At 45.5% G+C, this 13,499-nt stretch overlaps 1 protein-coding gene across 1 annotated transcript in view; it reads right to left on the bottom strand.

Annotated features, from left to right (window-relative positions):
- Nucleotides 1–247: 247 nt before the first annotated feature.
- cacna1ba (calcium channel, voltage-dependent, N type, alpha 1B subunit, a) overlaps nucleotides 248–13,499 on the bottom strand; it is a 124,895-nt gene continuing 111,643 nt past the window's right edge. Inside the window, exons 47-49 of the mRNA XM_078087326.1 lie at nucleotides 9,643–9,892; nucleotides 7,804–8,018; nucleotides 248–6,311 (exon numbers count right to left, since the gene is read on the bottom strand). Of these exons, the coding sequence (XP_077943452.1) occupies nucleotides 5,946–6,311; nucleotides 7,804–8,018; nucleotides 9,643–9,892 (831 nt within the window). The 3' untranslated portion in view covers nucleotides 248–5,945. The remainder of the gene's footprint in view (nucleotides 6,312–7,803; nucleotides 8,019–9,642; nucleotides 9,893–13,499) is intronic.

The following is a 13,499-nucleotide window of genomic DNA, read 5'->3' as shown; positions in this document are numbered from 1 at the left end:
AGCATCCCGGTTGCGCTCAACTATCCACTTTCCCTGTGGATAGTTGAAGAAAAAAACACTGCCCAGCTTGGCATATATTAGAGACTAGCTGGTAGATATGGACGAACGGCTATTTATCTCAAAAGTTGGAACCAGCACAGAGCTAAAAAGATGAATGAAATCTGTGGAATGTATAGTTTGTGAAATGGGAAGAATAAATAGAATGAGTATTCACATTCAAACAACAGTTTAACAATATAATCTTACCTCAGGGTCTACTGAGCAGTTTATTTTTCCGGAGCTTTCAAATGTGTCTTTAATGGTTAATACAAGACTCAGAACATCAGATTAAATGTACATAGTGCCACAGCACAACACTTCCAGCAGTTCAGAGGCCAATTCATTTCATTCTTATTTATTTCAAGGAACTTTGCTTTATATAAAATGGTTAATGTAGAGACAACTGCAGCATTAAACAGAGATCAATACTGTTAACCCTTTTTTTTATCAAAGAAACAATAAAATAATACATAGTATCTAACAGTACCAAGTTTTTCACATGCACACACATTGCCAGAACATGCGTATCGTTGTATTCTTTTGTGAAATGTTACGCAGAAATAAAACTTAATAACGTTCGATGGCCAATTGGTCCAGACTTGAGCACATGCAGGTACCTTTCCTTTGACTCAGAGACTGCATAGTAAAAAAGCTACAAATATGTTGATCTTTATTCTTTTCACTCAGTTTGACAATTCAAATGGTAAACACATCTGGAGAAGGATAAGTTCCCGTCTTTGAGAACATATGACTTTGACGGTATACAAGGTTGATCTATAAAATGCCTTTTATTGTAACTTAACCACTTTGATCTATGGAAACTCAATTTGATATTCTCATGTTAAGCATGCAAATACATGCAAAGGGTTGCTGTGATCGACATTTAAGTGTTTTCTTTGCATGTTTTTTCATGGTATTTTATACAAAACATTAGGTCATAATCATGCTGAAGTCTGAATCTGAGGATTGAGATGTTTGATGAAATTAAGTGGACGGAAATTGAGTGGACTGCAGGAAAATGACCATGAAAGAGTCAGACTGGAGCACCCTTTGCTAATTGGGTAAAATCACAGTGAACTCAGGATTAAACTCCTTCAGACCGCCACTAGCCAACACATACTCTACAGACTCACATTGTCACATCGTTTCAAAAACCCAGGTCTATTTATACATGCACAATGTGTTACTGGCATTAACATAACTGGATCGCTATATCTATGCATTTCGCATGTTGTTAATTGCTCACACAGTGTTTTCATAATGGCTTCTACACCGGGATACGACTTAATGGTTTATCAAATAATGAATAAATAAATAAAGGACTTCGTATGATCCTTTTTCCGTTTCTGTCTTTTAGGCCAACTGTTGGTAGAGTTCTCTGCCAGAACTTTCTGTACAACACGGTTTCCTGCACAGTTTCATACGCAATGAAACAAACATCTATTCAAGTGGGGATGTTTTAGAAAATAGTTGACGTTTTACGTTTTCTACAGTATATCTAAAAGCATAGGCACTTTGTCTGAAAACATCCCCCAAATAGTCTGTAAAAAAACATTAGACCTGAAACAATGGCAAACAAAATTGTTTGCAAAATGCACACAGTGGAAAGAGAACATCTTCAAAGACATTTTTATAGAAAACAAACCAAACAGATAGTAATCTGTTGCATCTCTCTTGAGTCGTGCAAAACAAAATGAAAAAAAAGATCAATGCTACTTTTGTAATAGCATTTAATCTTTCCGATTAGGCATTATCATGGAACTAAAGAACTACACTGCTGTTCTTACAGTGTTATGTTAGAGGTTTTTTGAGCTTATAATACATCTTATGAAGCTAATTGGCGAAATATCAGGAGCAGGACCACGCCTCCAACACGCTTTTCCGGTCCCTGTAAATAACTCCCTTACCCTCTTCCCGCCCCGTTGATGCATTCCAAACCAGGACCGAGGTCAGGTAACACATGATCAAACACAGAGGTGTCAAAAGTATTCACATTCATTACTCAAGTAGAAGTATAGATAATAGGGTTTAAAAAGACTTTTAGTATCAACTCAAGCTTTTTACTTAAGTAAAAGTATATATATAAAGTACTGGTTTTCCATTCCATCCAAAGAAATTCCATTAAGGACATCTCTTCTTATCTCTTAATGTGTAACCTTGCTCACAGAACATGTCAGTCCATTACAATATTATCAGAAGGTGTCTTCAGATCACGTGACATGGTGATTTTCAGAGAGGCTGAAACAACAGAGGGACAAATGTATCTATATAACTTAACCCATTTTCCAGTGACGGCTTAATGACACGAGTCAGAGGACGTACACACACGTTGTTCCCATTGATCAGGTAGACTGCAGTGTCTCCCCCAGGTTTACTATGTCATGGGGGGGGGAGTCACACTTTTTCCGGGCTGGGGGGGGCACGCACCCCTGTTATAACACTGAACTGGCAGCGGTCGTTTGTCAAAACAATGGCCAAATAATCAATTTTTTCAAGCTTTATGAGCAAATACAGAATCCCTAAAGCCTAAAGAAAAATCATTTTTAAAGCTGCATTACACATACCACTTTATTTAAGACGCTGCGCTACTGTGCCTCAATAAAGTTAGAAAAAAACATTTACGACAAACCCATGGTCATGAAGGTACTCATTTAATGTTACATGGAATCTGCATGAGGAAGATGAGGAGGAGGAGGGTCCATGTCGCAAAATACCAACTTTCCACCGACCACTTTTCGCACCCGGCGTCACTGTAATCTGCATGTGCATCGCGGAGAAAACCAACAGGGTGTCTGGATGGTAAATGTTTATACTCATCCAAACACAATCAAATTCACCCTATCCAATTGGCGCTATTTATCTGGATAGGTTTTTTTGTGTGTGTGTTTTTGAACGACGACAAGTCGGAAGTAACGAGGCTATTATTAATATTTGCGTGAAAATGTAAGGAGTAGAAGTAAAAAGTCGTCTGAAAAATAAATACCCCAGTAAAGTATAGATACCCCAAATTTATACTTAAGTGCAGTATTTGCACTTCGTTACTTGACACCTCTGATCAAACGTAAGCACTTTACTACCAACAATGGAAGCAATATTAGTGCATTGCAACACCAAATGAAAATCACTAGTAGCTCTGAATTTCCCAGCCACCCCACTACTAGGCGTTTCCAACGGAATGCCGGACCTTCATGCCTCCCAGTCACACCATTTGTGGCTAGTTGGAGCTACCAGCACAGAGATGTCAGCTCACAGCCATGATCCTTAGTAATAATAACCTAACATTCTAGAAAGGAGAAACCTTTCCAGCTAGCCTTAGCTGGAGCACCTGGATGCTAGGGCCCTGCAATTTCCACCACCGCAGCAGCTTGCTCTAGCCAGTGCACACGAAACCGGGACACAGGCACCCCCCCACACCCTCTCCCACCCACCCCAATGGCTTGGCGTAACCCCTGGCACCGGAAGTCTTCACCTGTCCATGTGACATACGTTCCATACGTTGCTCGTTCATGCATTTATACCTCCCCGGTCATCTGTCCATGCATCAACACATCTACGTTGTCAACACGTTCAGCTTAGGGAACGGCTGAGACTGCTCCTCCATACCTTTGCAAACCACACCCCTTAAATTACCGTCTGACTGTGATTTACCTCATGGAGTTTAGCAGTCAGCTTCCTCCTTGCCACACGCTGTACTAAACCCCAACTTCTTTCCCTCTAGGCCACCTAAACTCTGCCCTATGCGGCGTTCCTCAAGGGAGATCTTTGACAACCTAGCATTAGCCGCATCCATCCCATCTCTCCCAGATTACGTTCCCCTGGACAGTTGAGGCCGCTTGAAACTCTGGAAAGAAAGTTCGGCCAGAGACAATGGCAACAGGATTATTCATTTTCCAACAACATGTTAACACATATACACGGTTTAAATTTGTACACGGACACAGCTCAATCTGTTGGTCTTTGGGGGCTTTTACAACAGAAGATGGTTCACAGCAAAGATGGCCTCTGAAGCTTGCAAGAGATCGACCCCATCATAGCCCCTGCGATCCTGTGGAGCCACGAGTGGTATCGCAAGCCCATCGTTATTCTCTCAGACAACCTCCCAGTGGTTGACATATCAACAAGGACGCTGCATGCGTTAATCCATCAGGCCAGGTTCGGAGACCTAGCCCTTCTGAGGCCAGTTCCTCCATGTTCGGCACTGATGTTCAACTCATGAACGTCTAGTCTTACTGAACAGCTTCGAAGAGCTTCCACGACCATACAAGTAACCTTCCCGTCGTTTGATCCGTTCTACAAGACAGGTTTCGTTACATTTGCTATTTCCAAGATAGTGGCGGATAGCGGCGGATCCTTTCGACGCAGCTCCCCACAACCCATTTGACTGCTAGACGGATCAATTTATAATCCTATCGCTCACATCTCGCAAATCGAATTGTTAAACACATTCAGTTGGTGGCATGGTCCGTGCTTGTGAATTGAAGCTGATTGGTGTAATTTTCGGAGCAGGACCACGCCTCCAACACGCCTCTTCTGATTTCTTTAAATACCTCCCTAAACCTTTTCCCGTCCCGTTGACACATTCCAAATCCCACCCTCCCAACCCTTTTTTTTCTTCACCCATTCTTTCTACCTGTTTTTTGTAGGGTCTGAAGGGGTTTGCCGGGCCTGGTCGCAATGGCGGATCCTCCGGCATAGCTCTACACAACTCCACAACTCGTCCGAGCGCTAGATGGATCAACTTACAACCCTATCGCTCACGTCACGGAAATACAATTGTTACGCATTCAGTTGTTAGCGTGGTCCTTGCTAATGAATTTACTGAGCTATTGAGACATTTCTTTTCCTGTTTTCATCACTTTCTGTTGAAACCACCATTCTGACTTTAACTGAAGCGTCCATAACTAACTTCACTTACAGCTTAATAAGGACTATTATACAGTATGCTCTGCTCTTGGCTGTAATAATAATATGGACGAAGGCAAGATGGTAATCAGCTGAGAGAGAGCACAACTCATACACAAGTATTGTGTTGTCGTCAGCCGTATGAAAAAAGGGCTTTTGCATGTGTCGCCTCCATTATTGTGTATGTTGTGCACAGATGTCAAAGAACAAACATTCCAGGTAATTTAGCTGACGCTTTTGTCCAAAGCGACTTACACTACATTTTTAACCCATGGCTTTTTACATTTTTGGCCCGGGGAGCAATTAGGGGTTAGGTGTCGTGCTCAGGGACACTTCGACATGGGACATGGACATGGAGCAGCCGGGGCTCAAACTGCCAACCTTGCGGTTCCCCACCCTCTCTATCCCTGCGCCACGTCGACTAGTATAGGTTATATTTATATAGACACATCTATATAAATATATATACACACATACATAGATATAATTACATACATACATATATTTATATATGTGTCCAAACTTTACTGTATATACTATACTATAATAATGTATTGTTAAAGCTGCACTAATTACAGATTTGAACATGTACAATGGAGAAATCGGATATGTGCAATTAATGTGTTGTATTAATAATTAGTATTAATTTTGTGTAATGAAAAAGCTTGAGTCAAAGCCAATTGAGGAAACTACAGTGAGATTTTGTTTTATGATGCTACGAGCCCCTTGATAAAGATTACTTTTTGTTAATGTTCAAATATATTACCCACTTCCCTGCTTTGATTCCCCACCTAAACTTAGCTCTCCATGTTAGGATAAAAAAATACAGCGATAAATACACTGATGATGTAAACTAAAGCCTTCCAAGAAGATGATAAAACCCATCACAATTCCTCAAGAATTCACTAAATTCACTCAATTTTAGCACCATTTCTCCTCTACCCTGATACCAGAGCCTGGGGTGGTGCCTCCCCCAATGTTGTAGTGGTACCCGTTAGACACCACTAAGTTCTGCTGCCACTGGATGTCACTGACACTGCATCCTGAAAGATCTCCAGCTGGTCCCGGAAGCTGCCGTACAGGCTGTCCAGGTCCTCGCCGTGGCCCCGACCCAGGAAGGGCTCGGAGTTGAAACGAGTGACGGGGCAGGGAAAGTGGAGGGTACCGTGCCACAGGGCATCGTGCTCCGGCAGGCCGCAGCTCAGAGAAGCCCGACTGGACACAAAGTGCACAGGGGATAAATTGGCAGTCTTGTAGGCCACCCCTGGCTTCAGGGTTAGGGGGGTCCGGGGAAGCTGCCGACGTCTTCGGCTTGGCGTGCTAGAAACGGAACTTAGTGACACTGGGCTGCCTTTAACCCAAACACTGTCCTAGATGAAAATTGGACAAGCAATTTGAAACAATGAGGAAATTATATAAGAGAGGACACGGGACAGGGAGGGAGGAACAGAAAGGAAAGAAACAAAACGAAGTATATGATAACATGAAACAGGACAGAGAACATATAGGACAGATCAATTGGAATGAAAGGACAAGCACTAATGGATAGATAACGACAGATGGATGAAATGGACGGAGGATAATGAAAAGAGAAAGTGGGAAAAAAAGTGACAGGCCATGAGAGGCAGCACTGTAGCCCGACCGATCAGATAGTAGTAAAAATAAATAAATCTAGTTCAGTTGAAATATGCATCAGTGGTTGTCAACCTTTTCTGCTTTAATGTAATAGTGTAGTGTCGTTATTAGCAAAAACAGCGAACTTAAGTGTTCATCTGACCGTTATGGAAAACAGCTAAAACAGCTAACTTATGTGTTCATCTGACCGTTATGGAGAAGCCTGTGTATTTTCCTGTTATTGATGATTGGATGTGTGGAAAAGTCTCTCAGAAGAAGAAGGGCTGAAGGGAGACTAACGTTGTATAGACACCACCAATAAAACTGTTTACTTGTACATGTATTTAAGGAGTCCGCTGCTGTTATTTGATGTGCCACTGATAGGAGGGCAACACTGGCTTGGGACCATGGTGTTGTTGGATAACTTTTTCCCCTCACACAAAGCATAACGAGTCAGTGCAGTTGAATTCCCGGTAAAAGCTAAACCAAACCAAAGATAACTTATTGCATTGCCTTGAGCTATTTTCAAGACTACACTTTCCCACACATAGACTAAATTATTAATTAATAATTAATCTTTAACGCTATTTAAATCCCGCAGCGTATTCGTTCAGCTGCATTTCCTTTCCCTGCCTGTGCATCAATTCCTCTGTCTCAAATGAACATGGCCATTATTGTGCTACTTGCTGCCCCCCACTGGCATGGAAGAGTATTTAATTACTTATCCCAGGCCCTGCTAAGCCACAAGTTGATGTGTCCTTGTTAAGACACCTATCCCTAAATTGCTTCTCTAGTTCTGACTACACTGTCTGGTGGTAGTTACTGATGGGCAGATGGCACTGTGTATGGTAGCTCCTGTCATCAGTGTGTGAAGGGCTGAATGATGACAAGTGTTAAAGCGCTTTGACTGGTTGGAAGACTAGAACAGTGTTAAACAAGTCCATTGGTCCATACAGTCCATTTATATTGCAGTTCAGACACTCAACAATGGCATATTATTTGCAGCAATTATATAATGTTTCTTTGGATTGATTAAGTGAAGTGTTTCCTACGGGGCAGAGGTTGAAAATAACTAACAAATGGTAAATAGACTGTACATGTAGAGAACTTTTCAAGTCCCCGACCAGTGAAAGCTCTTTCACACGACATGTCATCTTTCACAGCAGTTATACACTTATGGGGAGCTACCATACACAGTAAAACCTAATCTAACGCCCGTCTCTACTGTACAAGCCTCCGCCCTCCCACCTGCTTGTTGCTGGTTTCCTGCCCCTCGCTCGGGGAGACGGCACAGCTGGGGTTAGCAGATTTGGTGGGGCAGTATTCCCGGCTGCAGTAGCGGTCGCATGAATAGTATCGCTGCTTATCCGCAGAGGAGTAGTGCTTCCTGTCGTGGGAGCGTCCGCGGTCGTGTACTCGATCTTTGGAGGTAGCTGGGTCAGACTCTGGCTCTCCCGTTGCACCTGTAGAAGAGGAACATATGATGTTTTTGTATTCTAGATAATAATCTACATCTGGCTGACTTTTGTTCAATAAAGCTTGGAGTGCCAGTATTCTTGTGAAGGCTTTTTTTCCTGTTTAAGTACCAAAGGATGTGCACAGCAGACATTCTGAGCTGTTAAAAGCAGTCAGGTGTTACAAATTAAATCCTGTTAGTGAGCGACAGGACCAACGTGTAGCAGAGACAAAGTGTCCTTCCCTGATTCGTCATCCCTTCAACACATGAGCCTTTTCCAAAAAGAAAACAAACACCAGCAGCTTTGATAATATATCGATGACCAGCCTCATTTGACATGGATGACTAATCACACGCATTATTGACCTTGTCTCTATTAGCAGTTTTCGTGCAGTTAAATTCTGCATTTTATGATTCTACTAATGCCAACATGGAGGAAGCTGGAAGCTGACTTTTGTGAAGTCCCCAAGCAAACTGCAAAGGAATAGTAGCATAAAATGTCTCCATACGACTTCAGCCGGCCAGCAGAACTACCAGGGTGAAAACAGACAAAACTAAGTGGAAATGAGACAAGTGTTGTCCAAATGTGTTGTACCATAATTGAGTCAATTTTCATTTGTGCCATGTGCACTACCTTTAATTAGTAAAGACTACTATAATACTTGTATTTTCTTCAAGTAAGCAACCAACCGACTTCCTGCGTTCACTTTTAAAAACAACTGATTTAGGACCCTGTATCGTTAACCACTCATCAAAAGTCATCCCCCCCCAAAATATTAAAGTGTTGGATGTTTGGTAACTGATAACCTTGGAAAGACAAGAAACGGTCACGCAAAATCAACTTGTTATTTTGAGTGCTTACTGATATAGCATGCTCATATCAATAAAAAGAGGTGTTACAGTACACAACAATCAGAATGCATCTACCCCAATTAAAATAATGGTTAATTTTTCTTTTTTGATAAATGCTCATGGGTTGGTCTAGATTCCTGGTTAAACTCAGACTTAAGAATACAATGCTTAAATACTGACATAATGACGACAATGATACATTTTGTTGTACATTTACATATGATGGTTATATTCAGGTTCATCTTTGTAGTAGTTTGTAGTTTACTCAAGCATGTTTAAATGCTGAAAGGCGACACAGTGGTGTGGTCGTTAGCACTGTCGCCTCACAGCAAGAAGGTCCTGGGTTGACTCCACCCACTGGCCTTTCAATGAGTCTGCATGTTCTCCCTGTGTCTGCATGGTTTCATTACGGCTTTCTCCCACAATCCAAAGTCATGCTCTGGGGATTAGGTTTATTGGTGACTATATTGCCTGTAGATGTGAGTTGTAAATCGTTGTCTGTCTATGTGTCAGCCCTGCAATTGACTAGCGACCAATCTGGGGTGTACACTGTCTCTTGTATATATATACTGTATATATATATATCATACTTTCCATCTGAATCCATCCTTCCGCCACAATCTGAAACAGTCCGTTGTAGTGCCTTTCTCTACTGGTTTACTTGTTGTTGTTGTTGGTAAATATATAAAAATAAGAGACACAATGAGCCATTTAATATTCAACAAATGGTGGGATGCAGTGTGTTAGTAAACTGTGTGGGTGTGTTAGAGCTGACTAACCAGCAGATCTAGGTGGTTGACCACATTGAGGTGTTTCCAAAGGCCTCTGCCTCTTCTCCTTGTCTTTTTCTCTGTCCCTATCTCGGCGACGGTGGCATTGGTGGTGGTGGTGGTGGTGGTGGTGGCGGTGGCGGCGGGGCCTGTCTTGGACAGGTTTCTCCAAGGTGTAGTCTCGCAGATTGATCTCCTGGGGTTGGTGTGGGGCCACACTGGAGGCTGAGCGCTTCATCGGGCTGCCATTAGGAACAGTCTAAGGTAGAGAGACAAGAGGGCTCACTGACAATCAGGTCTGACACAAGTTGCTTGATTGCTGAATAACAAAAATTTGTCATAGCTTACTGGGACACTTGATGGAACTGAGCCTTTGTCAATAAAGTTATTTTCGGCAGTATTTTTCCAACTATGACGGGAGCAATGTGAACTGTGGAAAGGTGTGTGTAAGAGCCGATTTATGATATGTAAGGAGCTGATTGATGGGCAGGTCAGGCTATATAGGGTGGGGACCTTTGGGGTGTTTTTGCAACAGTTTTGCTGCACATGCTGGGTAGTGCCATGATACACACGCTGGGTGGATGGTTGTAAAAACTAAGAAAGTTGGCAAATAAATGGACGTAACAACACAAAGGCTACAGATACTGCGCAGGGGTTAGAGAAGGTGTGCTGGGAAGCACAAGGTTGTAGGTTCAATTCCAGGCTGCCCCATGTTCCATGTCGAAGTGTCCCTGAGCAAGACACCTAACCCCTAATTGCTCCCCAGGTGAAAATGTGAAAAAGCCATGGGTTTAAAGTGTAATGTAAGTCGCTTTGGATAAAAGCGTCTGCTAAATGACCTCCATCCATCCATCCATCCATCTTCAACCGCTTATCCGGGGTCGGGTCGCGGGGGCAACAGCTCCAGCAGGGGACCCCAAACTTCCCTTTCCCGGGCCACATCTACCAGCTCTGACTGGGGGATCCCAAGGCGTTCCCAGGCCAGTGCAGAGATATAATCTCTCCACCTAGTCCTGGGTCTTCCCCGGGGCCTCTTCCCAGCTGGCCGTGCCTGAAACACCTCCCTAGGGAGGCGCCCAGGGGGCATCCTCACCAGATGCCCAAACCACCTCAACTGGCTCCTTTCGACGCAAAGGAGCAGCGGCTCTACTCCGAGCTCCTCGCGAATGGCTGAGCTTCTCACCCTATCCCTAAGGGAGACGCCAGCCACTCTCCTGAGGAAACCCATTTCGGCCGCTTGTACCCGTGACCTAGTTCTTTCGGTCATGACCCATCCTTCATGACCATAGGTGAGGGTAGGAACGAAGATTGACCGGTAGATCGAGAGCTTTGCCTTCCGGCTCAGCTCTCTTTTCGTCACAACGGTGCGGTAAAGCGAGTGCAATACCGCCCCCGCTGCTCCGATTCTCCGGCCAAACTCACACTCCATCTTCCCCTCACTCGTGAACAAGACCCCGAGGTACTTGAACTCCTTCACTTGGGGTAAGGACACATTCCCTACCTGGAGTAGGCAATCCATCGGTTTCCTGCTGAGAACCATGGCCTCAGATTTAGAGGTGCTAATCCTCATCCCGACCGCTTCACACTCGACTGCGAAACGCTCCAGTGAGAGTTGGAGGTCACAGACGGAAGATGCCATCAGGACCACATCATCTGCAAAAAGCAGCGATGAGATCCGCAGCCCCCCGAACTGTAGACCCTCCTCCCCCCGACTACGCCTCGATATCCTGTCCATGAAGACCACAAACAAGATTGGTGACAAGGCGCAGCCCTGGCGAAGGCCAACCCCCACCGGAAACGCCTTCGACTTACTGCCGAGCACCCGAACACAGCTCTCGCTTTGGGCGTACAAGGATTGGATGGCCCCAAGCAAGGACCCCCTCACCCCGTACTCCCGCAGCACCTCCCACAGTATCTCTCGGGGGACCTGGTCATACGCCTTCTCCAAGTCCACAAAACACATGTAGACTGGTTGAGCATACTCCCAAGCCCCCTCTATGATCCTGGAAAGAGTGAAGAGCTGGTCCGTTGTTCCACGACCAGGACGAAAACCGCATTGTTCCTCTTCAATCCTTGGTTCGACTATCGGCCGAACCCTCCTTTCCAGCACCTTAGAGTAGACTTTACCCGGGAGGCTGAGTAGTGTGATACCCCTGTAATTGGCACACACTCTCTGGTCCCCCTTTTTGAAGAGGGGTACCACCACCCCGATCTGCCACTCTTTTGGCACTGTCCCAGACTTCCACGCAATGTTGAAGAGGCGTGTCATCCAAGACAACCCCCCAACACCCATTGCTTTTAGCATCTCTGGACGGATCTCATCAATCCCCGGGGCTTTGCCACTGCGGAGTTGTTTGACTACCTCAGTGACTTCCACCAGGCTAATTGACGATGATCCCTCCTCCGCCTCCAGCTCCGCCTCCACCAAAGAGGGCGTAGTAGTTGGGTTCCGGAGTTCCTCAAAGTGTTCCTTCCACCGCCCGATAACCTCCTCAGTCGCGGTCAACAGGGTCCCATCCTTACTGTACACAGCTTGGATGGTTCCCCGTTTCCCCCTCCTGAGGTGCCGGATGGTCTTCCAAAAACACTTTGGTGCCGACCGAAAGTCCTTCTCCATAGTTACCCCGAACTCCTCCCATACTCGCTGCTTTGCCTCCATCACGGCAGAGGCTGCTGCCCTTCGAGCCTGTCGGTACACTGCAACTGCCTCTGGAGTCCCACCGGATATCATAACCCGGAAGGCCTCCTTCTTCAGTCGGACGGCTTCCCTGACCACCGGTGTCCACCACGGAGTTCGAGGGTTACCGCCCCTTGATGCACCTAAGACCTTGAGGCCACAACTCACCGCCGCGGCTTCAGCAATGGAGGTTTTGAACATAGACCACTCTGGTTCAATGTCCCCTACCTCCACAGGAATGTGAGAGAAGCTCCGCCGGAGGTGTGAGTTGAAAGTCTTTTGGACCGGGGCCTCCTCCAGACGTTCCCAGTTCACCCTCACTACACGCTTGGGTTTACCGGGTCTGTCCCGAGTCTTCCCCCATCCTCTGACCCAGCTCACAACCAGATGGTGATCAGTTGACAGCTCTGCCCCTCTCTTTACCCGAGTGTCCAGAACATGCGGCCTCAGATCAGACGATACGATTACAAAATCGATCATTGATCTTTGGCCTAGGGTGCTCTGGTACCACGTACACTTATGAACATCCTTATGTTCGAACATGGTGTTAGTTATGGACAATCCGTGACTAGCACAGAAGTCCAGTAACAAACACCCGCTCTGGTTCAGATCAGGGAGGCCATTCCTCCCAATCACGCCTCTCCAGTTATCTCCATTGTCGCCCACGTGCGCATTGAAGTCTCCCAGTAGGACTATGGAGTCCCCTACAGGAGCCCCATGCAGGACTCCATTCAGGGTCTCCAAAAAGGCCGAATACTCTGAGCTGCTGTTTGGTGCATATGCACAGACAACAGTCAGAGTTTTCCCCCCCACCACCCGAAGGCGTAGGGAGGCGACCCTTTTGTCCACTGTGGTAAACTCCAATGTAGCAGCACTCAGCCGGGGACTTATGAGTATCCCCACACCCGCCTGGCGCCTCACACCATGGGCCACTCCGGAGTAGAATAGAGTCCACCCCCTATCCAGGAGTTTGGTTCCAGAGCCGAGGCTGTGCGTAGAGGTAAGCCCCACCAGATCCAACTGATAACGCTCCACCTCCCGCACAAGCTCCGGCTCCTTCCCCCCCAGAGAGGTTACGTTCCACGTCCCCAGAGCCAGCATCTGCCGCCCAGGTCTGTTCCGTCTAGACCCCCCACTGTCACTGCCACCCTTGTAGCAGCGCACCCGACCAAATCGGTTTCCTCCACAG

Source organism: Gasterosteus aculeatus, chromosome 13, assembly GCF_964276395.1.
Source record: "Gasterosteus aculeatus chromosome 13, fGasAcu3.hap1.1, whole genome shotgun sequence".
Taxonomy (NCBI): Eukaryota; Metazoa; Chordata; class Actinopteri; order Perciformes; family Gasterosteidae; genus Gasterosteus; species Gasterosteus aculeatus.
This window is presented reverse-complemented; position numbering and strand designations above follow the sequence as displayed.